This window comes from Euprymna scolopes, chromosome 5, assembly GCF_053919585.1.
Source record: "Euprymna scolopes isolate OS-2025 chromosome 5, ASM5391958v1, whole genome shotgun sequence".
Taxonomy (NCBI): Eukaryota; Metazoa; Mollusca; class Cephalopoda; order Sepiida; family Sepiolidae; genus Euprymna; species Euprymna scolopes.
Window position 1 is genome coordinate 148,037,228 of NC_136486.1, and position 27,458 is coordinate 148,064,685.

Genomic DNA, 27,458 nt, shown 5'->3' on the forward strand with positions numbered 1-27,458 from the left:
GTCTAGGGTGGAATTGGAAGCAAATCGCCGAACAAGCATTTCTGCCTTTTCGGTTGCCATGCATGTAACCTTCTGGTTGTTGGATAGTGGGGGAATTACTGATTTTCCTTTATTTATTAAACTATTATAAATTTTCATGAAATCGCAAGTTCCTATTTTCTGCGATTCTATGCATTCCCTGGTTATTTCAGCATGTCTTCTTTTGGCTGTGGTTATTACTCTCTTACAATGATTTTAGCATCTATTTTTGCCTATTTGCATTTGACTTATAACATATAAGCTGGTGGAGCACATGCTGTCTTTGTGCAATGGTAGCTGCACAATCTGTAGTGAACCATGGGGTGAGTGGAGCTTGCTATAATACTTTCATGCGGGGACATGTGCTTCAATGCTTACTTTGTACCATACAGGTGTCTCATTGGCATATTGGTCCATGGGGTATCTCTGATATGTTCTCTGACTTTATATATATATATATATATATATATATATATATATATGTGCTTAAAAAATTTTGCCTACTAAACTCCTTTGTCAGTTTTTCGTCTACGGACATGAAACTTAATATATAGGGTAATCGAACCCATGCAAAACTTTATATTTGAGTTTTAGCCGGAGAAATTTGGTGTAAAAGTGTGAAAATTTAAAAAATGAAATTTGCCAAGTGAAGGTCAAAAGACGGCATTATGCATGCATAACATAAAAGCTATTGGTTCATGTTTTAATTTTTAGCCTTGCAGTAAACATGTCTTCATAGCTCAGGCATTAACGTCAAAGGAGAAAGTAAATCATAAGATAAATGTTTTGGTTTCGATTGTCGGTAGTGGTGCAGAAGTATTTTGACTTTTTAAATCATTACTATATATTGGGTTCAATATAACAAATACAAAATCTGTATTAATCAAAATATCATGTTTAAGCATATTTTATGACCGGACAATGCTGGGCGGCCTACTACTATAATATATATATATATATATATATATATATATATATATATATGGGCCATAAAACAAATTATTGGTAATAATCATGTCATCTAGTCTGCTGATAGATTTGGAAAAGAAAAGTTTGGCACTGAATCAACTATTTGTACAGTGTAGTGCGTACAAAAAATTGATTATCGTATATATAGCTTATGTGTTAAGTTTATGTGTGTATGTTGTGTTGTGTATTTATTTTCATGCACCAAGGGAAGTGCTAAGTAACGACAGCCTTATGCCAGACTGTCAAAGGTGCAAACGAAGAAGACGATGTGAGACTTTTGAACAAGATACAAATTTACGGATCAACTGAAGTTGGGGTGCATGCGTGAAAAAAAAAAAGAATTAGAATCTCTATCTTTCCAAACATGATTGTGAGCGGACACTTGTCTTTGCGGACCTTTTAGTTTCAAGTTTATTTGTATAATATTGAGTTTAAGCGACTTTTTTTTCTTAATTGTTGAAATAAACTGATTTACAAATAGCAAACAGTGTACATAGTGTATAAAGGAGTTTGATTTATTGTACATAGCGCAAGTTCATATGGATATATAGTTTATTGTGCTAAGTATTGTATAATGAAATTAGAAGAATACCTGTTACAGGACGGCTAAATTAATTCCCGTAACGGAAATTTTGCATCAATTTTATGTTCTATGAAAATTAAAATCAAGATATGATGCTATTAAATCTTATGTCTAAAATCCTTAAGCCAATTTAAAAAAAAATGATTTTACTTTTTTTTTTTGAAATATTTAAAATTTAACGCTTAAGCTGAACGGATCTAAAGAAAGAAATTGAAATTCAGGAAATCTTATTTAATTGGTGTGTAATGACTAGGGCTGTGACAACAGCATATTCTTTTCATTGTCTTGACTCTTTAGTATATATCCGTTAATATCTTATCTGTTTTTATATAGACTGATGAGATTCTCAGTGGATTGACTGTGTTACTGTGTCGGATATATACTTGAGTCAAAAGAATGAAAAGAATATTCTGTTGTCACAGCCCTAGTAATGACTGTGGGTGAAATGTAATGCCAGTCTAAAATATTTTGATTTTTAAATCAGTTTGTGTTCATATTATGCCCCCTAAAAACCCTTTCAAATACTAAAAGAAAAATTCGGAAAATACTTGTTACTATCTAATTGTTAAAATTTCACAAAAATTGGTGCTATCTGTATTTTTATAAAGGGTTTCCATCCCTTTGTACAAAACTAAATATAACTTACATTACCTATCTTACGCCTAGCAGCTGTTTTCCAAAATTCATAAGGATCTATTAGTTTAAGAGTGAATCCTATACATAAAAATAGATAAACACATACTTAACTGTATATAAATAGAATTATAGAGGAAGTCGATTTATTTTTTTCTACATAGGAAAGGCAGAAACGATTCATGCAAATGCATTTAGAAATGAATGTGCAAATTCTAATTCAACTTTTCATTGTACATGTTTCCATGCATCGATGCCATTTTTTTTTTTCTTTAGCGTCAGAGGTCAAATAGTTGCCGAGAGAGTAAAGAGTGGTGCAAGTCTAGAATTCAACATTAAAAAAATACAGAAAAATATTTATGATTTAAGTAACCGTCACATAATAAAAATGTCATACTCCAAATATCATGTAAATTGATCAAGTATTTTTTTAATAAATAAAATTATTTTTAAATAATTTAAAGCGATTAATATGAAGTCATTAGCATTACAAGGCTGATCTCGCAAGTTTAGATTATTGTGGAGTTATCTGCCAGTTTTCTTTTTTTCTTCAAAATGGCGGCACAAGACTATCCCTTTTCACTCGCTCACAAAATTTAATTTTCTTAGTTAAAAATAAAGCAACTTGATCAATTTACGTGATTTTTGGAATATAACAAATCATTCTGCAGGGAGTACATAGATCATAGAGATTTTTCTGTATATATATATTTTTTAATAAGTTGAATTCTGGACAAGAACCGAAAGAACACATCCCAATAAGAAAGTAGTAGAAAAAGATAGATGTTTGATTTCAGATTTTTTTTTTTTTTTTTTAATGCGTTTAGCCGAGTGTAGCGTCATTTGTTTAAATACTTACTGGGCGTAGGTATGTGCGAAGGATTCGGCTGAAAAAACAGAGCAATAACATTTTTCACTAAGAACAACAAGAAACAATCGTCGACTTTCACCATTTTTGCTTGACCGCGATTCGAACGATGATAGTCTGCTTTTACTTTTCTTGAAGTGTCCTCGCATATCTATTTGTAGTTATGGCTGTCGTATTTTAATCACTAAAGGTGAAGATTGTATGCATCACATTTTAGTTTGTATTATTTGGACGATTTATTCTCTCTACGTTTCAGCCGATGTAACTTGTAATATTTTTTCAGGTAGTTTTGTAGAACTCCTGAATCTTTATTCAAAATCTGGAGTCTGTATGCAAATTCAGATTATTTAATCCATGGAGGTAAATATTATTCTATCAGTCATGACTGAGTAGAAGTATTAAGCAATTTTTATTTTATGTGGATTGAACTTTTACTGCCATTTAGAACTGATTATAGCTCAGCACTTTGTTGCGTCACAGGTACACGTGGAGAATTCTAGTATGAATTTTAGAAGCTTTGAACTTATTGTTTTTGATGCATAGTATTACTACTTAGTACCACATATTTTTGTAATTTATATTTTGGCGCTTCTGCACTATAAGAACGGAATTTCGGAAATCGTAATACTGAATTTCACATGAAAACAATGGTATCTACGTATTCCTCGTATTTTAAAGATGATTATATCCAAAAATTACGAAAATCGATGAGGTAGAAAATTTTTTTATTAAAGAAAATAGAATTTGAAGAAAACGATAAGACACAAGAGAGCTAATTTTTCATTTCGATTGAAACCAGATGGCCGCACTTTTTCACCTAACATGATTACAGTTGTGTGTGTGTGTTTTTTTTAAAATATAAATCAACAGTATTCAGGTAATTTCGACTGCCTAATTTGGACGCTAACATTGTAATTTATTAGAATTCACAAAAAGAAAAATCAGTAGAAACCATTATTTTTTTTATATCTGAAAACTCCATTCATCGACTACAAAATTTCGTTCTGATAGTGTAGAAGCGCCTATATTTTTGATGATCTAATCTGTTTATATTAATTGGTTCCCATATTGTTTTAAATTCTATGTTAGGTTTACTTAAGAAGCCATTGTTATTCAACATATGCGATGATTCATTTGAATGCTTTACTCTTCCCGGGTCTTCTGTCTATAATTTTTACTTCGTCTCATAAGAGTAGATTAATTATTGGGAAGGGGAATAATGGTGGCTAAATGGTTAACGACACAGACTGAAAACCTGGCTGTGCCAAGTTCAAGTCCGGTTTGTTCCACAGAAACGCATTGAACAAACCCACACTTCACGTTGTGTCTAACGTCCCGAGAAGGAGGTAAATAAAATAATACTGGCTGATTAAATCAGGTGTTCTATTCGTAATTTTGTATAAATATTCACAGTGAAACAAGTCATGTGGAGAGTAGAAGTTACATTGATCAAATCATAGTGAGAATAACATTCAAAATAATAATAGTCCGAATAATCCAAATCTTCAATCCTCATTTAAAAAAAAAAAAAAAATGAAACGTAGTATTTTAGATGCGCCAATGCCTTCATTTAAGCGGCTCTGTCAGTCGGTCTCACTAAAGTTTGAAGATGAAACTCATTGTAAGAATTTCATATTCAAAGTTCTTTCTCCTCAATTCATGCAGCAACAAAATAAGTACAAAATATAAAACACAAAAAAATACACATAATTTTATTCAGACAGGTATCCTCATCTTTTAGATGTAAAACAAAAAGTTGAGACTCACAACAGTGTAATTGTCTTGTGCCAAACATTATTGCAAACAAACGTGCATGTGATGGGGGGAGCAGTGTGAAAATGATGAGCTTAAAGTGAACCTGATGATTGGGGATTAACTGAGAGTGATACTAACTTAAATGAAAAGCAACGTCACTTAATATTGTTTTTACGTCCTAAAATAATGCGAGCAACAATTGGAATTATCAATTGTAAAATGTGAAGTGCTAACAAACGTACACAGCTCTTAATATTTTGGGAATTCATAAAGATTAGTTTTTTTTTTTTTTTTAATGTCTTTCACATAAAATGTATACACAAAGCTGTTCCTTAAATGTTTGAAAAAAAAACAAAAAAAAAACTAGAAATTGTTTTTGCTTTTTGCTATATCTTTCGTATGCATCACATTTGATGTATAAGTGCATTTTGAGTTATTGTATAGAATCTAGTAAGTAAAATTAGCTTTTTAATTATTTTTTTTTACATAAAAACCAACAAAAATTCTAGATTTAATATAAAATAACTTTCTATGAGGTCAAATAATATAAAGTTTTATTATATTTAGTGTGTTAAAAAATTAAATTGTTTGAATAATTGAAATAAAGAGGAGAAATAAACCATTTTCAATCCAAAAATCCTTTTATAACAACTTTTATTTTGACAAAAGGTTAAAATCATGATGAAAATATACTTCATTCATTGAGACGTGCTTTTTCCCTCCCTCTGTTTTGTCTTATTTTACACCTTCTCCCATTTTTATGCTTAATCTTTCTCTTACTCTCTCTATCAATCTCTGTTTATCCTTCTCTCTCATCCCTTCCCCATCTCTCCTCTTTTTATCTCATCTATCCTCCCCTCCTCTCTTTTTTCCCTCTTCTCTTCTTTCCCTCTTCTCTTCTTTCCCTCTTCTCTTCTTTCCCTCCCCCTCTTCTCTTTCACTCACCCTCCTCTCTTCTTTCACTCCCTCCCCACTTTTCTCTCATTTCTCTTAGTTACTGCTAAATTATTCAATATTTTTGTCATTACTTAACTGTGTCTGTAGGACGAGTATACACTAAGAATTTTTGCCAGCAAAATAATTGAACGAAGGTTGACATCCGTATGATGCCAAGCAGAGTAATGAGCAGATGCCCCGAGGAATATCAAAGATGGTGAGACTCTATCCTACGATTATCACAACTGACCAACACTAATACCACAAACTTGAACGACGTTACAGTATTCATGGACATGTTTCTGTCGACCAATTAAATCCAGTGAAGGTCTGTTCACTAGGAAACCGGAATGGCTAGCTGATTCGTCACGTAAGGATGTTTGTTCAGAAAACAGAGCAATTAATTGCTATTCTCTGTAAGGGATGAAACAGAAGACGAGTTTCAAACAAATAAAAGGGTCTTTCTTCCAGTGTAAGTGGGAAATTCTTTGGCTGTTTTCCCTCTAACCCCTCCGATGCTGTTGCCTGTGCCATTAGTGCAACTGAGATTGAGACTGTTGAGTATACACACCACGCGTAAGACTACAAGAAGTTTGAATTGATTAGTTGGGCAATGGTTGTGCCGGTGGTGGTAGGGGTGTCTCTTCTGTGGGTCAGCAGAACTTTCTCTATTTCTGGACTAAACCAGGCCAACATTGGGTTGAAGACAAAATATTGATTATTAGAAACCTCGCAAATAACGCATGTGATGCCCTCCTTCCAACGCCAATGGAAATGTATTTTTGTATTCATTCACTGCTTTCATTTTCGTTCTTTCCTTTATCGAATTAGGAAAGAAATAATTGAATGCGCATGATGAGCTACAGAACCAGCAATCTAAGTTCAAATCATATCGGATCTATTGACTGGTGTTTTGGTAGGTTAGATCTTGCAGCATATCAATCGTTATTGGGTCATTTTATGCTGAAACTGTATATGTGTATATTAGAACAGACGACTATCAATTAGATGATTGTAGGTTCTATTCCCGGCTTTGGATGGATGCGAGTCTCAAAACATTGATGAGGTATGATGCAGCAAAACTGTCTGTCTGATGCCTATATATAAGCCCCCCCCCACTTCTTGGGTAGTGCATTTTCGTTAAATGATTTTGCCTACTGCTTACTTAGCATAATGCAAAGCTCTTTATTTGTAAACAAAAAAAATGAGCACTTATAGAAGCAGTCAAATACTTATTTTTATTTAGTCCTGATGACGTGTGTGTATAAGTTATAAATTAATTTTTCTAGGCATATATTTTGTAAATAATTAGAATCTGAAGCAATGTTTTCTATTTGACCCACAGATAAGATCCTGACAGGTGCTCTCACTTTGGGCTAATGCTAACCAAAGGATGATTCAGCAGTCTTCAAGGCTTCCAAATTGGGACCTCAGAGTTAGATGCAGAAGAACTTGGATAGTTGCTAGGGTTGGGAAGTCTTGTAGGCAGAAAATATGGTAAAAACTGCTGAGAAAAATAGATTTTGGAGTAGTGGATAGGGGTAGATACAAACACCGTCCATGGATGTTTAAGGCGGTTTAGTATCGTGTTTAGGACAAATTCTATACAGCCATAGATCAGACCTTAATAGGTGTAATAGTAATAAAGAGGAAACTCTAAAAGCTCCCAATTTGGGTTTCACTACCGGATGCACTGTATGTTCATATTCAGGACTGTATATATTGTATTATTTATGTACTAATGTTGTTGTGATTAAACTTGTCTTCAGCTTTGTGTAAAGTATGTTTCTGTACAATAGTTTACAAGTTAGAAAAGCATTTCATCCAAGGCATGAAAAATGTTAAACAAAATGTTTTTACTATAGGCTTTAAAAATGAAGGTACAAGATTCAATTTGAAATTTATTTATCTTCAAAGTGCACTTTTATAAATTTTACAAAGTAAGGTATAAAAATTTAATTTAAATTGAATCAAAAAATTACCTTGGATTTATTTTATGTAATGTACATTCTGTTGCACTTTAAAAAAATAATTGAAAATTTTATATCTATATCATTAATTGCTAGATGAAAGATAATGTTTTTAAATTGCAACAAAATGTACATTACATAAAATAAATCCAAGGTAACTTTTGATTCAATTTAAATTAAATTTTTATACCTTACTTTGTAAAATTTATAAAAGTGCACTTCAAAGATAAATAAATTTCAAATTGAATCTTGTACCTTTATTTTTAAAGCCTATAGTAAAAACATTTTGTTTAACAATTTTCATGCCTTGGATGAAATGCTTTTCTAACTTGTATCTTATTTTTTTTTTAAGATTATATTTTAAAACTCTCCTTCTCTCTATTTCAGTTTGTATTTCTCCTCACACCACATCTCATTTTTGCAACCTCCCCCCCCTCTTTGTATTATTATAAGTCTGAATTTTTTTTAACAAAAACTTTAAAATAACTTTTTTAGATTAAATTTTTTAAACTTCTTTCAGAATAGAAAATCTTAAAAATTTAATACGGAACATATTTCATATAGGTTTCATTAACAAATATTCAGTACATAACGAGAAAAATAGAGATGAAAATTTCAAAAGGACTGTATAACTGGTTACGGTCAATAGTAGTCCTCGCCAGTGAAAGTCTTTGTTATTCTATTATTATTTAAAACATTTTGTGTCCTGCTCTTTCGTGCAAGGACTAATAGTAAACAAAAATTGCACATCTTCATTTGATATGAATCAGATAATTCCGTTGTTGGCATTAGTTTCTTTGATATCTTCCTAGTTAGAATTTTTTCTAGAAAGACATGGGGGACTTGGAGAAGGAACCACGTGAAGGTTGTCAACACCCCTAGGTGAAAGTGATTCTGTAATAGAAACTGGATTCGAACTTGGCACACTCGGGTTGTCAGTCCGTGTCATTAACCACTTAACCACTTTCACCTTTCCATTGCAGATTAAATGGACACATTTTTAAAAATATCCGTTCTTCTACATAATAAATTTGTCAGACAACACATGGTTTGTTTGTTGCAAAAATGTAACTTAAAATTTCTCTAATTTTAAATAACTTTATTCAATATCATGATCAAGCGAAATCAGCAATACAGAAACTGGTTTAAAAAAAACATTTTGTGCCATGTCTGTTTCGTTATTAAAAGAAATAAACGCTAAAGTATTCATGGGATTTAGATTTCGACATTTTGCAAAACCGATGTATATTTTTTTAATCACATAAATTTCTTCATTGAATTATCTTTTTAAAAATGTAAATATTTTGTTGGATTAAATTAAAAGAAAAAAAAAATTGAATAGGAGGAGGGCATCAATAATGAAATAAAGTAAAGACCTCCGGGTAACGCCGAACATATGAAGCTAATGTTGTATAAATAACAATGAATTTTTATGCAAGCTAGTTTATACTTGCTTATTGAGTGTTGTTGGTAGAATACCAGGGTATGCTGCTTTTCGTCTTTACCTAACTTCTTCCATTTTATAATATAGCTAGTATGAAGTAACACATGAGTGGAAAAATACATGACTTGATATTTGCACAAGAGAATAAGTAATTACAATGTGTGCATTTACTGAAACCTTAGTTGTTAAAACAACGTTTTTAGAAAAACATAATTTCGTTTTCTGAATTTTCAAATTAAATATACGAAATAATATTTTCAAAGATCTGACAAATTTTATCTCTCCAAAATTTGCGTCTCCCATTGATTTGGCCCTGTCGGTGGGGCATTAGAATACACCGACTGCCCCCCACCCCCTGCAGAGGGTAAAAGCCCCTCAATGGGGGTCCTGGATATGACCATAAACTATATCCAGTGGTGAGGCCCCAGCTTGCCGGCTTTGGGGAGTGTGGAGCCACCCTTTAATTACCATTGCTCCCAGGTCCACTCTGACCCGGAGTGGTAGTACCTGTTAGGGTCCCAACTATGGGTTAAATAGAAACCGACTTGAAAACAACAAATATATTCTATTAAAAAAAAATTTTCTTCAAAATTTTTTGATTCGGCATTAAATAACCTGAAAAGGGTTGATATGCCGTAAAACAAAAACAACCAACCAACCCATTGATTTATAATAATCGCCATTAACATCGGATATATATTTTCTCTCTATATATATCTCTCTCTCTCTCTCCGAGGGGTCGATCTATAAGGATTAATACCACCAACAAAATGAAGAGAAAGTCCTCTTTGAATAAGTTGTTTTAACAGTGAAAATCTCAGAAAAAAAAATTTAATCATTTAATTAAAAAAAAAAAAATCTAACATTATTCGTTTTTATAAGTTTCAAATTAAACTTACAAAATCTTTTCAAATACGTGACCAAGTTACTCTATTCAAAATATCTTTACATATTTATATTTTGGAAAGAAAAAACATTAGAAATTGTTTTTAATAAAATTTAATAAAAAATAATTTACTAATGCTGAATACTTATGTTTACTTTTTTGCTGATTATCAAATAAAGAAAAATTCACTTATTTAAAAAAAAGAAAAGAAAAGATGTTTATGTAATGGCTTTTATGCTATTTTGATTACTTTTAATTCATAAAATACATCCAATTAAAAAATTAGTCGTAGGTGAGATTAGAACTTTTGTGTTGACATGGTAAAACTACTACCCTCACAACGTGTACTTTGCCTATTTTTCTTATCAACCAATCACGTTTCTAGTTGTGTACCAACTGAAACAAAACCATACCTTTTTGTAAATTCCTTTTATAAATGTCAAGTGAGTTCAGACTTCACAATATTCTTAATATGAATAAATCAAAATATTGATATGATTAAAGTAACAGTAAAACACCTTTCCGTTTTATAGATATTAAGAACGAATGCAGACCTTATGATATTATTTGTATGAATAAATTACACGTAAAATATATGTTGGCACACTATATATATATTTATAGATTTTGTTCATTAATTTGTAAATGCCTAGTCACAAAAAACAATTTTTATGGCCTCTTAGGGTTTTGGCTAAGATCAAAGTGTAGTATCAAATAAAACCGATTTATTTACATACATATTTATTTGGAAAAAGATATCGATTTTGGTAATTTAAAATTTTTATATTGATAGCATACATTTATAAGAATTGAAGTATAACGCAGAAAAGTAAGTTTAAAATAACAGGTTTGTAAAAATGATCAGTAGTTTAACAAAAATCATGAATTATTTTAACTGTTTATATCCTGCTCATAGTCTTATACTTAGCAGTTATTTTCTAGCACCCTATATTAAAATTAGGTAAATTCTTAATTTCTAAAAAACAAAAACTACCATTAAGAAACTGCTGTAAAATTATAGAAGCAAAATAAAATGATTTCCAAGATGATTCCTTTCATGAGGATAAGAAAGCGTGAATAACATGATACACTGAATGCATACGTGATAATTCGCAACAAAAAAGACCAGGAATTTTCACCGTAGAGTGCAGAAATGACTCTTATCCAGAATTCAAACTTATTAAAAAAAAAAAGAAAGCATACAGAAATATCTTTAATATGCGTATCCGTCACGAAACCTCACATGTTATATTTCAAAAGATCATAAATTGATCAAGTAATTTTTTTATATAGAAAATCAGTTTTTTTTTTTTTTTGTTTTTTTTTACGATTCTTCGTAAGTAATAATTAACTCTATGACAAGAGAATATTATTTTCATTATTTTGACTCTCGAATATATATCAGTTAATACCTTATGTTTTTAGATAGTGATGTGGTTCTCGATTAACTGCGTCTGTGTCGGATATATATACTCGAGAGTCAAAACAATAAGAATATTCTCTTGTCATTGCCCTAGTAATAATATATCGTAGCCATTATAGGGCTATAAACTTAACTGTCTTAATTGTCTCCCTTTATGTATTAAATATAGCGGATAAAGCCACACCAATCTTTCTTCCTGATAAAATTTGATTTTCTTAATTAAAAAAAACAAACAAAAACTACCTGATCAATTTACATAATTTTTGGAATATAGCATTTTCATTCTGTGACGGGTACTTTAGATCATAAGAATTTTTCTGTATTTTTATTTTTAGGTTAAATTCTGGACTTGCATCGAAATAATAAATTTGACTGCAACTGAAGAGAATGCATGAAAATCAGCAGTAATATCCGAATATGACACAATTGAATAACGACCTGTAAAACTCCGCATGTCCTGCGTTTGCATAAGCTAATACTGAAATAAAACAAAATGGAGAAAAATAATCAATAAAAAGAAATAGATTTGTGGCTAGAATTTGTAAATGTCATGTAAAATCTGTCTGCCAAAAAATATCGAATTGATAACTGCATTTAATTTCTCTAAAAGAAAGAAAGAAAAAGGTGATCTGATGAAAGTACAAAGAAAATCGAATGTCATCAAATTTCATTTATTGTTTCATCTTTATAACCTGATCAGCTGCATCTTCAGCGATGTCCATTGTGGACAGTGCAGCATCGGATCCCCTCGCTATTGTTACTCACGCTCCCAATAGCATGATTCTATAAACACCCTTTCCTTCATTACGTTTCCACTTCTATCTATTCATCTGTTAATTATGGAAACTGAGAACAAAACTACTGCCGAAGTGTAGTATCTGAATAGATATTACACATTGATATTAGTATGTAATATCAATGTGTAGTATCTGTTCTGATACTACACTTCGACGGTTTGTTCTCAATCGGTGAAGAACTTCATGATTGAAGTAGATTTTCTCACACCAATTCAGATTGGTTTTTAAAGAAGCTTGATTTTTCTCAAATTAAGATTGGATCTTGTTTCTAACTTTGCCCTCGTTGGGAATATTCATTTTAGAGCGCAATCTGGTCTAATTGAAGATAGCAAGAAAAATGTATTAATATTGTTAGGAGTAATCAATGAATACATGACCTAAAATCTGTATTCAAATTTGTGTAAAGTATTCGTTTCTGTACAATAGTTTTATAGTAAGCAAAATTTGCAAATCTTCATCCTTCATAATAACAATTCCGTTGTTGGCATTAGTTTCGCTGATAGCTTCCTTGTTAGAATTATTTTTAGAAAGACATTAGGCACTAAAGGGGAAACCACACGAAGGTTGCCAACATCACTAAGTTAAAGTGCTTCTTTAGAAGGAACTGGATTCGAACTTGGCATACATAGGTTGTCAGTTCATGTCATTAACCACTTAGCCACCTTCGCCCCCTCCAACTGCAGGTTAAATGGAGACATCTTTAAAAATATCCGTTCTTTTATATTATTATCGTTTGTTTGTTGCAATTCACATTCAAATGTAATTTTGGAATTTTCAAACTTCTATGATTTTAAACAATTTTATTCAATAATCTTTTGGAAAATGGTCATAGATATTTATTTAAAATATTATTGTCCTTAGAACGAAAATATGTTGATTTATATTTTCAGTTTCTTGATTTCGTCTCCTAATTTATTTGCCTTTTCTGCAGGATGTTAGACACAAGCTTACACACTAAGTAAAGTGGTCACCCATCTGGTACTAACCAAGCTCGAGGTCACATAGTTTGACTGGTGTATATGGTAAGTTGATAGTTTTATCTTGCGATCAGTTATAATCTCATGTGCAGAGTAGTGTCTGATTAGTTGATTTGGAATTTTGTAGAACTTAAAAAAAGAACGATCACCATATATAGTCTAGATAGATATAAGTTTTAAATCCTTTCATGTAATTTAATAAGAAACACTTAAAAAGTGGATATTCGAAATAGTCGAATAGGAAATTCTCTTCATCTTTTTGTCTAAATATGAAACTATTTCACCGACCTGTCCAAGATATCCAACATCAACATTGACCCCAAGAAGCGGATGACATTCATAGCCCCCCCCCTCATATTCAAGGGACGGCTGGGTAATTATTTCTGATTACATAGCTTTTGAATATGGGGAAGGGGATCTGTGAATGTTATCCGCTTCTTGGGGTCAAAGTTGATGTTGGACACCTTGGTCAGGTCGGTGGAACAGTTTCAGGATTTACAGAAGAATCCTGAAAGAAAGCAGCTTCATTCCTGGCCCACGAAGAAAAGCGGATACTATCCATAGTACCCATGTAAAAGATGTACAAGAAAATGTTAAATAGCAAACTAATTGAAACGATTTACTTATTTTGAAATTGGTCTTTTTTTGTATCTATTTACAATTCTTTGATTCAATTGTTTTATGGTGCTCTCTTTTTTATGACTTATTCATTACTCTGTCTGATCATCAACTCGTTAAGTCATTTATTATTCATCTCTCATTTTCGTATGTTTCACTGATTTACAAAATCAATTCTGCCCTTCGTTACTCTTTGTAATTACTTTGCCATATTTTTCATTCATTCACTCGTTGTTCTGGTCAATCAGTTCACTCATTCATTGGTTCTAATTCATAAATGAATTGAAGTGTTGGTTTCGTTGTATAGTTTTCAGATAAGTGACTTCTTCATCACTTGCTAAATCTATTTTTCTTTTATTTTCTTTTATTCTGATATTTCATGCTCCCTCCTCCCTCACTCTCTCATTCTCTCGATCTTTAGTTGCCATTTTTCATTTTCCAATATTCTTTGATATTTATTTGTTCTCTCTCTGTCTCCGCCTATTCGGTAGGGTCACAAACTACAACCCCCATGCAGAAGGGTAAATTTCTTGAAAACGGATTCATCTGTATGCTATAGATGGCGACCCATGATGCCTAAAAACAGGATCTGAGTTGTTATGTGTTGCCTGGTGACTTGCAACAATCCATCTTAGCTGTTACTTCCGCTAGCCGGGAAGTCGAAGACACCTGATCCGATCAATCAGCTGGTCACGTCATGCCTTAGCATCTATAAGAACATCTTAACCATATTAATCGATCTAGTTTTTTTGAAATTCAAAACGTTCCTTTTTTATTGTTATTATTTTCCTCCCAAGTAGAGTAGTGACTGAGGGTCAATCATGTTTGGAATAAAGATGGCCATTGCCAAAAAGTAATGATTTCACTCTCAATGTAAAATTTCCTTCTAGGAGTAATGAATGGTTGTCGTACTCTAAAACAAAACAAACCATTCTAAAAGTAATGTATTCTAGGAGTAGTGTTTCCATTCTCACTGTAAAAATTTCTTTCTTGGGTGGAGCTTTCTGAGTGCAATGGCTTCATTAGAATGTCAAATCTCGCTGCCCTAATCCCTACATAGTACCCCAGTAGATGTTTCCCCTGATAGTAGCCCCCTACACCAAAGTGGCAATGTGCCTTGTTTGGGGTGAAAATGTAATAAAAAAAAAAAAAAAAAAAAAAAAAAATGATTATCCTTTCTGTAGGATTCTATTTGACAGCTTATTCAGTATTAAATAATCCATGTATGGTTGATATACTATAACAAAACCTAACCATTTCTTTCTTTTCCTTTTTACCTCTAATTCTTTTTTTCTGCTCTAATAAGTATTTGCTATATTTAAACTCTTTCTCATTCAAAAATTTCACATTTTTCCATTCTCCGTCCTGAGATCATTTTTCATATATCTTTCTCTTTCTACTCTTTTTCACCTCAAACAAGGCGTATTGCCACTTAAAATGCAAGGGGCTATTATTTGGGATCATGACCAACTGGATGCTGCATGGATGTGAACATTGAGATGTCTGTTCACATCACATTTAATCTTCTGCAGTTTAGTACAGTCAGAGAAGCAGAAAAAAGAGAGGGAATTCCAAAGTCTAGCAGTTTAAGGAAAGAAACTATTAGAGTATAAGGCTTTCCAGTATCTAGGGACCTCAACAATGAAGGGGTGGGATTTTGCAGCTTTTTGGATTAGTCGAGAGTATGTACGTCGACGAGGCAATAGTGCTATGAGTTAATTGGAGCATATTTCATTAAAACAGATACAGAGATGCAACATTGTGGCGATGGGACAGAGGTTGGAGCTTAGTGGATAGTGCGAAACTTATTAGATTTTAGACTCCTATTTGGACCGTGTTTAAGAGTGAGAGACTAGTGGTAGATGCACCAGTCCAGATGTGGCAGCAATACACCATGCATGGGTGAATGGTGGCTTTGTAAAGATATGGGATGCTGCATTTCATTTATTTTCATTCATTATGTCTCATTCTGTCACCCTTAATAGTTTTTCTTTCTCATTAAGAGTTCGTTTCATCAGCTTTGGAATAATTCCATTTTTCTAGATTTTAATTTCTATGCTTGGCTTATTGCTTATTAAATTTTTTTTTTTAATATTTTTTATTTGATTTTTCCTTTTATATATATTTTTTTCTTTTAACATTTTTTTTATTTCGAAATTATTGCAACAATTCTTTTTTTGTGTGTCGTATTGTTTTTGATTTCTGTAACATTTTTTAAACGATTTTTTTTCTTGCTCGTTAATGTTTTTATGCTTTGTATTCATATTTTTTGTCTATTTTAGTAAACATTTTTCTTTTTTTCTTCAAAGTATTTGACCATTCATTTATTGCCAGGAGAACGTTTTTTTTTTTTTTTTTTTAGATGCAAGGACTCGTCTGAATGAAATCCGTCGTCAGACAGTCACATTTGGGTTTATACCAATTTTTGTTAAAACGCTCAGATTGAATAAATACGTATTAGTTTTTGTTTTATGATTTTCGATAATTTTTATTATTCTAACGCTATTCTCCTTCAAGATTTATGATAACCGTTCAGCCATTAGCCTGTAATGTTCTCTCAAGTATTTTTAACATTCTGTTTTATTATTCATATTTTTATCTTTTCTCTCTAGGGATTTTTATCATCTGCCATAAAATCAAGATCTGATTCTTGTTGATTGCGGTGGGATGTTAGTTCTGTGTAGTTCTAGGAGGTCCACCCTCCCAGGCTTTGCATTCTCTCTTTGAGAAGGGGTTAGTTTATTGCTAATCGCCTAGGGCGCCCTTACTAGAGAATGTCGACGCTACTGGCCAGGTACCTTTGGGGGGTGGGGGCGCTGACTTCTCAATCCCACTTTCAGACCCTGGTGTCTAAGGTCTTGCAGTGGGAGAGAACTAAAAAGCCTCTCTATATTTTTCGTTTAACATTACCAATGTTTGCTATTTTATGTCTTTTCTTTGTTTATTTTTCTCTCGTTCACATCATATATCTTAGTTTTACTGACACACACAAAAAAAAACGTTTTAATTATCAGACAACTTTTGAGAATAAATATCTATATTATATTTCTCTTTGCATAATCACGTTGACACACCGGTTCCCGTCAAATCACTGAAGTTAAGCAACGTTAAGCTTGATCATTAGTAAAAGGGGTGACCAATTTGGGGATTTGAGGTGTTGTATGTAGGTGGACGTCGACACTTCCCTGCAAGAGTTGCAAAAACATAACGTCATCTCCCCTAATGGGGATATACATGGACATGGGGACCGCTTGTGAATTTTATACTCTCATGGAACTTCCTTCTTCAAAGGGAGCCGGTTAAACCCAAATAGGATTAGTGCCATTTCACACACACACTCGGAAACTACTGGGCCGATCTGGCTAGAATTTTGTATGTACTTTTATGATGATGAGCAGCGAACTAAGTATTATGGTATCCGTTCAAGGCACAGTTAAGGATTAATATGGACTAGTACTTAATGCAAAAATAAGTGAAAATTGAACAATATTCAATCATCCTATAATTGTCATTTTATTACTCTCATATTAATTATATGCTAATTTATTTGCTTAAAGTAGGTATTTTGTATTAAAATAATGTCATTCTTGTATAAAAATAATTGTTCAATATTAATACTTTATCCTATTTATCATAATATTAAGGCTCAAATTAAACAATGTTGTATCTTGTTAACAAAATTAAGTAGGAGCAGATAACTTTATTTACTTCCGGCTTGGAAATATATATATATCAAGCGTGAGAATTAATACTCGCATAATTTATTAAAACTTAAAAATAATTTTCCAAATTCTGTCTAACTTTTGCCGTTTATATGAATTGTGAATTAGTTATTGACTTGATCTGTATATATAAGAAATTATTTGTTGACTGAAAATATTGAAAAAAAAAATATATTGATGGTATAAATTAAAGGAGAATTCTTGTTGAAATAGTGACGTCATTTGGTACAAGCACGCATATTATCGTCATTATAAGGAAATATTGTCTGGTTTTTTTTTTTATCTTATTGGTTGTTTTTTCATCTTCCTGCAGTTGTACTCTCCGGTCTTTTTCAGTTTGAAGCATGTAAATAATATTTATATAATTGACAAAAAAAAAGCAAAAACACAAATAAATTGATTTTAACGTTTTTCTTTTTAAATTTTAATTTTCTGCTTGGCAAAATGCTATTGTTGACGAAATTGGACGACTTGGGTTTTTTTATAATAATAAAATAAAAAACCTATAATTAAAAACTATTATTTATTGTTGTCTGTTTATGACAGTTTCAAAAAGCAAAAAATAATTGCATCACAAGTTTGACAATATCACATGAGCATGAAAGACACGTTTATATGTGCTTAACCTTATCAAGACTAAAGCACCTGCCATTTGGCATACTCATAACTTTCCTACACCCAACCCCCCAAAAAATCCTGCATTCGAAAGTTATGTCAGCATTATCTGTTATTACTATTCTGCCATGATTTTTGAATGCGGACTTTTTGAGGTCTGCTTAGATAGCTTATATGGTGGACGTTTTCATGTACAGTAATCAGAATAGCATTAACAACCAATTCACTCAATAAATACAAAAGGATTAATTTTGCTCAAGTAGCCCCCCCTCCCACCTCAAATTTTAATTTCCTAAATGCATTGGTTTCTTGTATGCCAAAAGCAAATGACGAGGTGTGAATAAAAACTTACTGTGGTTGCCGTCGTTGTTGCATTCGTCACTGATGCTAGCTCGAAGGTCTGACATTGGGGCGGTGTAGTTGTCGTCGATGTCTTCGTATCTGCAGAGATATAAAAATAAAAGTAAAATAGATTTTCTTTATAAAAGTGCAGAAAATTATTAAATTACTATATCTGCAATAAATGTGGTCTAAAATGCTACCAAAAGCAAATAAGTGGCTCTTTTGTAATTAAGCACTTTAAAAATTAGTACAAACCTGTTTGTATGCAATTTGTAGAGTTCCATGTAGACAAAAAAATGGAAAAAACAATGGCCACCTTTTTTCTTTATATGTTTGATACTGTCACCTAACGTGCAAATGAGATGCTGCTGGTTGGATATAAAACGCCTGATTTTTCAGAGACAGGGTTGATTTTGGATTTGGATGTCAGAGTAGCCAGTGTTGAGTGCAGTGCGTCGTGTTCTAAAGTTGACTTTTTAACAGTAGAGTGTTGAGATTTGGAGGGGGTTTTTGATAGCAGGGCGTCGAGATTTGGAGTAGTGAGATTTTGGCAGTAGTGTGTCGAATTACACATTTCATTGTTTTAACCACAGAAAGGGTTAAGTAATTTTTGTGTGTGTGTGTCGGACATATATAATCCAGTAGATTATTTATCAAGATGGATGATAATGTTCAGTATAATTTCATTTTACATTTTATTTCTTTTCTAAGATATAAAATATAACTAATGTACAGATCGAATTACGAGTTTTAAAATGCTGTTAATTGTAGGTTAAAACCCACCAATGTTTGTAATACTTATGGAACATGCATTATTTTTATTGTGTATTTTTACTGACACAAAATAGATTATTAGAAAATTTCTTTATAAATAGAAACTGCTTAAGAGAGCATTGAAATGCTGTTATGTATAATTGGTTTGTTTGGTTGTTTTGTTTTATGGCATATCGACCCCTTTTCAGGTTATATAATGTCGGATCTAGTCTTTCTAGTAAATTTTTTTCATGCTTTTAAGATCTTTATATTTTCAATTTATATTTATTCATGGTGTTTGTTTTGGTTTTGGACTGCAAAATGTGATTGAGTTTTTTTAAAGAGAAAGTTAAAGAAACAATACCAATGATTGGTATATTTTATGTCAAGGATCCAGTTTGTTGTGTTATAATGTTAGCACATATACACACATACACACACACCAAATTATAAGTATTCAAGAGAGAAAACTCATAAATTTAACGAGGTTATTAAGAGTGCTCAATAAAAGAAGAGCAAGATAAATTTTTATTGATATCAAGTCCGCAGCAAATAAATTAATATTCAGAGGGTTCCTCCAAAACTGCACCATATCCCTCCACCACACACACACACACACACACACACACACACACACACACACACACACACACATATATACATATAAATTCAATATTTGAAATTAAAAAATCATTTTGGAAACAAAAACCAAACACAAACCTTGATTCTTATTTGTTTTTTTTTTATCATTAATTGCCATAATTCACATAAAGTATGTGGGGGGGGGATGCAACAATTATACATGTAGCATTCCAATAAATAAATATTTCCAAAATATTTCAACATAAAATCGAAAATATTTTATAATAGTAAAATATGAATCAAAGACAAGTGTTAAACCTCATGAAATTTGGTTGATCTGCTTAGATCCGATATGCATATCTTTGTAGAATGACAGAATTGTTTCCAACATGTGGAACGGACATTAAACCATATATAATGTTTTTGTTTTACTTTATTACTAACATGGAGACCCGACGTTGCCCGAGATAGAATGAGGATCAACGAATGTTTCACACATAATTTATTGTCATCGAAATTGGTGAAATGGTTCATTTTTCAATCAAATCGATTAATTGCTTGCTCTAGTTGGGGACCCACTGCTGTGCACTGGGACCCCCCCCCCTCGCAGTGACTTAGTTTCTACTGTACTTTAGAGAACCTACTGTTTTATAAAATTTAAAGTTTAACATGCAAACGTCAAGTCTCACGGTTCAATTGTGCTCTAAACAGAAACATTCATTTTGAATGCACGCCTATCATATCAAAGAATCTACTGTTGATTTTATATACCTGGCCTTACTGCTTGTGCGGTAATAAAACTTCTCAGATGCACTTGTGATGTAAGGCTGTATAAGGCGTTAACTTTAGTCCAAATCGCCTGTTCCTTCTTTCATCGTACTTTTTTTCGATTATCAATACTTATTGAAGACCTTCCGATACAAAACCTACTACCAGGCACATAAAGTACATTTGTGTGAAATTTTAAAAAATTTACCCCATCTGTTTAAGAACCTATAGGGAACAAACTCTCACACACAGGCAAAGTTCCTTTTATAAAATAGAAGAGATAGAGATTAATCTTTCCTGGTTTTATACTTTAATTATTGCTTTTAATTTCTTTTATGATAGGTATTTGTATTAGAAATTTTCAGTAAAAATAAAACCGTTATTGATTAGAATAGAAATAATTTTTGATAATGCTGAATATTTCTCGTGTTGATCGTCGTCTTCTGTGAAATATACTTTTTTAATTTCACACTTTTTAACTAATGTTTATCTCTAAATGATTTTTATGAGATTAAATTTAAACAAGGTTTCCACGCTTCCTTTTCCCTCAGATTTTATCATCAGTTAGTGCAAAATATTACACCTATTCCATAGAGAGAACTCTGAAATTATTTTTGACTCCAACGGGAAGCTGATCTATTTGAGATAATTCAAAATAGATGTAAAAAAATGTTCAGTTATGTTGAACCAAAGATGACAACGATGACGAAGAAGAAGAAGAAGAAGAAGAAACAAAAACTGTTCCAATCTTTAAGATTATCTGATTCTCTTCATCATGTAGTGGCACACAGAGAACCGGATGTTTAACTGTAACTTCATAATTAAGTGTTTTAAAATAGTCTGCAGGTGGCCCCACACAGCATTTTTTGAAAAACATTTTTGTATTTATCGATTTTATTTTTTGAAAAAAAGAATGTTTTTTTATGGTTTTGCTTTGCGTTGATATAGCTGCCCAGTTAGGGAAATTATAATTAATGAACGATCATATTCCTATATACCAGATATGGGCCGAAACAATTGTATGCAGGTGTTGCAAATAAAACCTAAGGTTGTAAGATGAACAGCAAAAATGGGTTAGTTTTGTAAAGCGATGAATTATAAGAAATATTTATAGCTCCATCATTGCACTATTAAGCTAGCTAAAAAGAACAGTTAAGATCTTTCATCAAATACTTTTGTATGCAAAATCCAATCCCGTATTTTGCTAATTCCTACCCTCTGATGAGAAGGAAAGTATTTCTTCGAAACTCCGCGGATTAAGGACTATCCACTTATCAAGTGTCTTCTTTTCAGATTAAATATGCTTTTAACTCTTTTTCAAAGTGTTTTTTTAACATGTCTTATTAACTGTTTGCTCGTATATATATATATATATATATATATATATATATATATATATATATATATATATATATATATATATATGATTATTTATTTATTTATTTTTTTTGGAAAAAGAAATCCAGCAGAGTGCTCAATTAAAAGGAAAAACCGAAAAATAAGAGCATATTTATATTTTGCATACAGAAAGTTGTTAGATGAGATAAGTCATTGATACCGTCAGTTTCAAGCCCGATAATTAGGACCGTTTTAGATATCCATATCAAGCTCTTTCCAGCCAATGCTCATCTCTATCAAGCTCTCTTCAGCCAATACTCGGAGATGAGCATTGGCTGAAGAGAGCTTGATATGGATATCTAAAACGGTCCTAATTATCGGGCTTGAAACCGACGGTACAAATGACTTATCTCCTCTAACAACTTTCTGTACACAATATATATATATATATATATATATATATATATATATATTTAAAGGAGATTAAAGAAGTATTGGAGGATTCTTTAAATGTGAACCTATCAAGATGTGTGAAGCTGGACATGTACAATAGAGCTTAAATATAATTGCCCTCTTCCGATGAGAATCCTTATGCTTCTTTATATCGCACAAACATTAGTCATGGTGAAAGTAAATTTTTGCCAGAATGGATTTTTCCGATGAGAATCCTTATGCTTTTTTATATCGGGTATAAAGAGCATATAATCCACCGCCAACTGATTTCCAGTACAGCTTAAATTCACCTGCATTAGTTCAACCCCCTCCCCCCAGATACGAACATATAACACCTCCTCCACAAACTGATGTCTTTGGTCCCTCGGCAAAGGTGGGATTTGACCTAGTAATTCACTCCCGTTCGTCTCTTTGTTCACAATTTTCTCAATAACCATGCCTTAGATTTTCTGGGATAACTCTGGTTGCGCTCCCTAGAGGACAGTATAGGGGTAAAATTGCCCCCAAATCATTCTTCCGTTCGTTTGTTCACACTTTTCTCAATAACCACTCCTTGAATTTTTGGAAATTTTGCAGAAACATTAGTCATGGCGAAAGTAAATTTTTGCCAGAATGGATTTTCCAGGATAACTGATTGCATTCCCTAGGGGACATTATAAGGGTAAAATTGCCCCAAACCTTTGATCCACTTATTTGTTTCTTTCACTCATAGAGGGGGACACTGCATGCTCGGCTTGTTTCTTATTACCTCGGCAAATAAATATATATATACCAATAAATGTATATACACCAATATATGGCGTTGTTTTGACTATAATCCTATTATTATATAAGAAGCATAAAATGAATGATTATTATGTAATTATAATTATCAAGCCTCTTTCAGAATACTTAAGGATTGGATGGATCATAAGTTCCAAACATTTTAAAAATACGTAGAAACCCTTCAAAACGTGTGTGTGTGAGGGGGGGACTTTTCATTTTTTATTTTATTTTTTTTTTTAAGATTTGTTTTGAAAAGGTTTCACCGCTAAATATTTATTAATCAATCATTATTTCCATTATAGTTTTAAGGCTGTTAACATATACACACATACACAAAAAAATACGGTGGACCTGTACAATGCACACTCTTTTTGTATATTTTTTCTTTTCATCTTTTTTCAATTAAAAAAATAAATGAATGCACACACGTTAAAATTTCATATTGCTTTCACTGGTCGACATGTTTGTTTTCGCCAGTGCGTGCATTCAATTTTTGCACGTTTATACATTAATTCTGAATGCTCACTATTCCATAGCTAGCTATAACATATACTAACCCAACGGGTCACGGGTATTCTAGTGTGTGTCTATATAATATATATATATATATATATATATATATGTTTTCCCAACCTTTTCATGTCGATAGTGAAATTTCAGAATGTTTTCGGGCTACAATCGATTTAACGATTTTGCTGAATTGAAGCTTTAAGGTCATGAATTTTAATCTTCAGAAATAAGGCTGAAGAGTAAAACCACAAAATATTCTGCATAGAAAAACAAAAATAGCAATAAAACTGGATGTTAAAAAAAAAGAATATCCTGTTTTGAACATGAAAATGTCTTGACGAATTGATTTTAGTATAAAGACTGACTGAACAAATAAATCAATCTTTTACTTGATGTTTATTGCTTAGGAACAGTTACATAAATACAAAAAACTTGGCGTATTTAACTGTATTGAATAAACATGACTAAAATCCAATTTAGCAAAAAAAAAAAAAAAAAAAAAAAATCCGGTGATCTCAAGAGCACAACGACCATTAAGCTATCACTTGTTGATTGGCGATACCAACTTCCACTGAGCAAATTCTCAATCGTCTTCAAATTGACCATGAATACGAACAATACCATTTCTTGTTCAACGCATGTTTTTTTTTCACTTTGATCTCTCCTGCAATAAGATGATTTTTTTTTTTTTTCAGAATTTTACTGAGTCACGAGATCATTGTTTTCCTTATAAATATGATTAATGGTTGACGATATCTATATATCTATAAAAGTGAAAGTGTGTGTGTGTCTGTCTGTGTACATTTCCCTACACAATATATCTGTCAATTTTCAGTCTACAGACTCGAAATTTGATATACAGGGTACTGAGATTTGGGAAAATCTTTGTAATCGGTTTTCGGCCAGAAATTTCGCTGTTAAGAGGGTCAAAGTTCAACGATTTGACCTTTGAAAACTCTACCAAACTCCTCCGCCAATTTTGGGTTTAAACACTTGAAATTTTAGTTATAGATTCCTTGGACATGGATCTAACTTATAACTTGATTTGAGCCCAAAACAAATGTTAAGGGGTAATAATACGGGTCAAAGTTAAAAAAATCAATTTTTTTTTTTTTTGGCTCAACATACACTTCAAACACCCAGGCAACGCCGGGCTGAAATGCTACTATATATATATATAATTAATAACGCGATAAAATCATCCTTATGCAATAGCCTATCAAGATACATAAAGCTCTACACTGATGGGTGAGACATAAGAAATGACAGATGACAATTAAGTTAAATAAACTCTTTACGATTGTATTCTGAAGTCTAATTCATTTTATCAGAAGAAAATAGCAAGATTATATATATATATATATATATATATATATATATATATTCATTCCAAGTTAAAGGTACTCAAGAGGGAAAACTCATGTATTAAAACGAAGTTATTAAGAGTGATCAACAAAAAAGAGCAAAATATATTACATAGTCGCTACACTGAACATTCTAATGTTTCGGGCAATTCATTGGCAAGAACCAAAAGTCCTCTTTTTCTTTTTCCTTTCCTTTTTATTCCTCCTTCTTATCCTGTTAAGTCTTGACGTTCTCTTTCCCCTTATCGCTCTCTATGTTTAGAGTCTAAAATGTCACTTAACTTACCACCGCTCCCTTTTAAAGATTTTATTTTTATAAAAAAAATATTTCATTTCTTCCAATTGAGAACCAGACGCCTTTCAGTGCCACATAAGCTTTATTACGTCGCTTGACGAGGACTTTTGGTTCTTGCCAACCAATTGTCTGAAACATTAGCATGTTTAGTGCAGTGACTATGTAATATTTGTCTAAATAAAAATATTATGTATACACACACACACACACGCACACACACACACACACACACACACACACACTAGCAGGGAGACCCGATATTGCCCGGGATTGAATGATGATCAACGGATATTTCACACTCCCATATTATGTCATCAAAATCGGTGAGATCGCTCATTTTTAATCAAATCGATTGATTGCCTGTTCTAGTTGGGGACCTATCGAGGTGCATTGGGAGGAAGCTTCACGTGCCTTTCCACAGTAACTTTGCCTACAATAAATTATAGTCTACATTGCACTATAGAGAACCTACTATTTATTTGACAAAATTATTTTTTATACATAATGTCTTGAATTAAAATTTAAATTGAAAAAGTCAAGTACCATGCTTGAATTGTGCTCAAAACAGAACCATTCATTTCGAACGCACCCCTGTCATATCAAAGAACCTACTGTTGGTTTTATATGTTGGGTCTTTCGGCTTGTGTAGTAATAAAACTGTTCAAATGCTCTTGTAATGTTAAGCTGTGTAAAGCGTTAACTTTGGCCAAAATCACCTGTTCCTTCTTTCATCGGATTATTTCAATTATCGATACTTATCGAAGACATTCTGATACAAAACCTATCTAAGAAGACTGCCAGCCACATGAAGTACATTTGTCTGCAATTCCATAAAAATCGACCAGCCATTTGAGTTAATAGAAAACGAACTCATGAATTCTCTCTCTCACACACACGCACACACAAAGTTCCTTTTATATAATCGTAGATAGAGATAATCAGTAATAAGAACATTAGCCTCAAAATAAAAATGAATAAAAATAAATCATAGATAAATAGAAAAAATATATATATATGAGAATAAGAAATACATCGATGTAAAGAGTTTTTCTTTTTCCTTATTGTTTAGATGGGCTATCATAGATTATTTAACTTTGAACTGCTATCTGTTATTTTTTACAAACAGATACGAGGTGCGTTCCAAAAGTAACACCTCCTTTTATTATTCGGTCTGAATGGATCAAAGGGGATTACAAATTGCATTGTTATGATGACTGAACTCTTGCATTCGTGACCTGAAAGTTTGAACTCTCTGTTGCAGATATTGACTGTGTGAGAAGAAAGCACGCATATCATGGACATACGTCAGAAGCAGAGATGCGTCATAGAATTTCTGGCAAAAGTGCATTGAAAATGGTGGTGACTATGTAGAAAAATAAATTCTGAAGCACAAAAGGTCACTCATTTTAATGGCACCACTCCTGTCTTTATAGCTCTGCTTCTTTTTACATTAAAAAGAAATAGGAGGCTTTACATTTGGAACGACCCTTGTGTGTGTGTGTGTGTGTGTGTGTGTGTGTGTGTGTGTGTATATATATATATATATCCTGGCTTGAGTTAGTTGCTTGTCTAGCCGCACTGATGAGCTGTGGAACAGTGAAACGGTACTGTATGTAGATGAATATATATATATATATATATATATATATATATATATATGATGCATTTCACAGATGTTTAAAAAAAAATAAGTGAAGCATGCATGGTCCCCCGTGAGTGTACAGTGAACGAGGCATAAAAAAAATTCAGCAATACCCCCCCCCCAAAAAAAAAAAGTCCCCAGGGGACGTAAAATCCTGGCGAAAATGAACAAACGGTGCAGTTTTAGGCCTTAATATATGTAAATTTAAGTTTTGCACCATGCGAAAAAAATGATTAAGCCCATCATTTGCAAACCCCATTTAGCCCTAAAAGTCTCCAAGGCCTTAACATATTAAAATTTGAGTTCAGCACCATGCAAAACTGCTAAATAGACATACACAGAAAATTTTGGACAAATGATAAAATAGTCCCAAAAATGGAGTGTTTTTATTAGCCCTAAAAGAATCCCTGGGGCACACCCAAGAGTTATTGC

General features: G+C 32.2%; 1 protein-coding gene across 10 annotated transcripts in view; it reads right to left on the reverse strand.

Annotated features, from left to right (window-relative positions):
- LOC145277016 (synaptogenesis protein syg-2-like) overlaps positions 1-27,458 on the reverse strand; it is an 824,542-nt gene that overhangs the window by 44,844 nt on the left and 752,240 nt on the right. For 3 of the 10 annotated variants that reach the window (XR_013868084.1, XM_080128618.1, XM_080128615.1), the window contains one exon: positions 18,567-18,655. Coding sequence is in view for 6 of the 10 variants with exons in the window: in XM_080128618.1 (XP_079984744.1) it covers positions 18,567-18,655 (89 nt within the window). In the remaining 4 variants the exon portion in view is untranslated. Of the gene's footprint in view, positions 1-3,061; positions 3,091-18,565; positions 18,656-27,458 lie in introns of all 10 variants that reach the window. The other 7 variants (XR_013868083.1, XM_080128616.1, XM_080128614.1 and 4 more) reach the window with 3 other exon arrangements.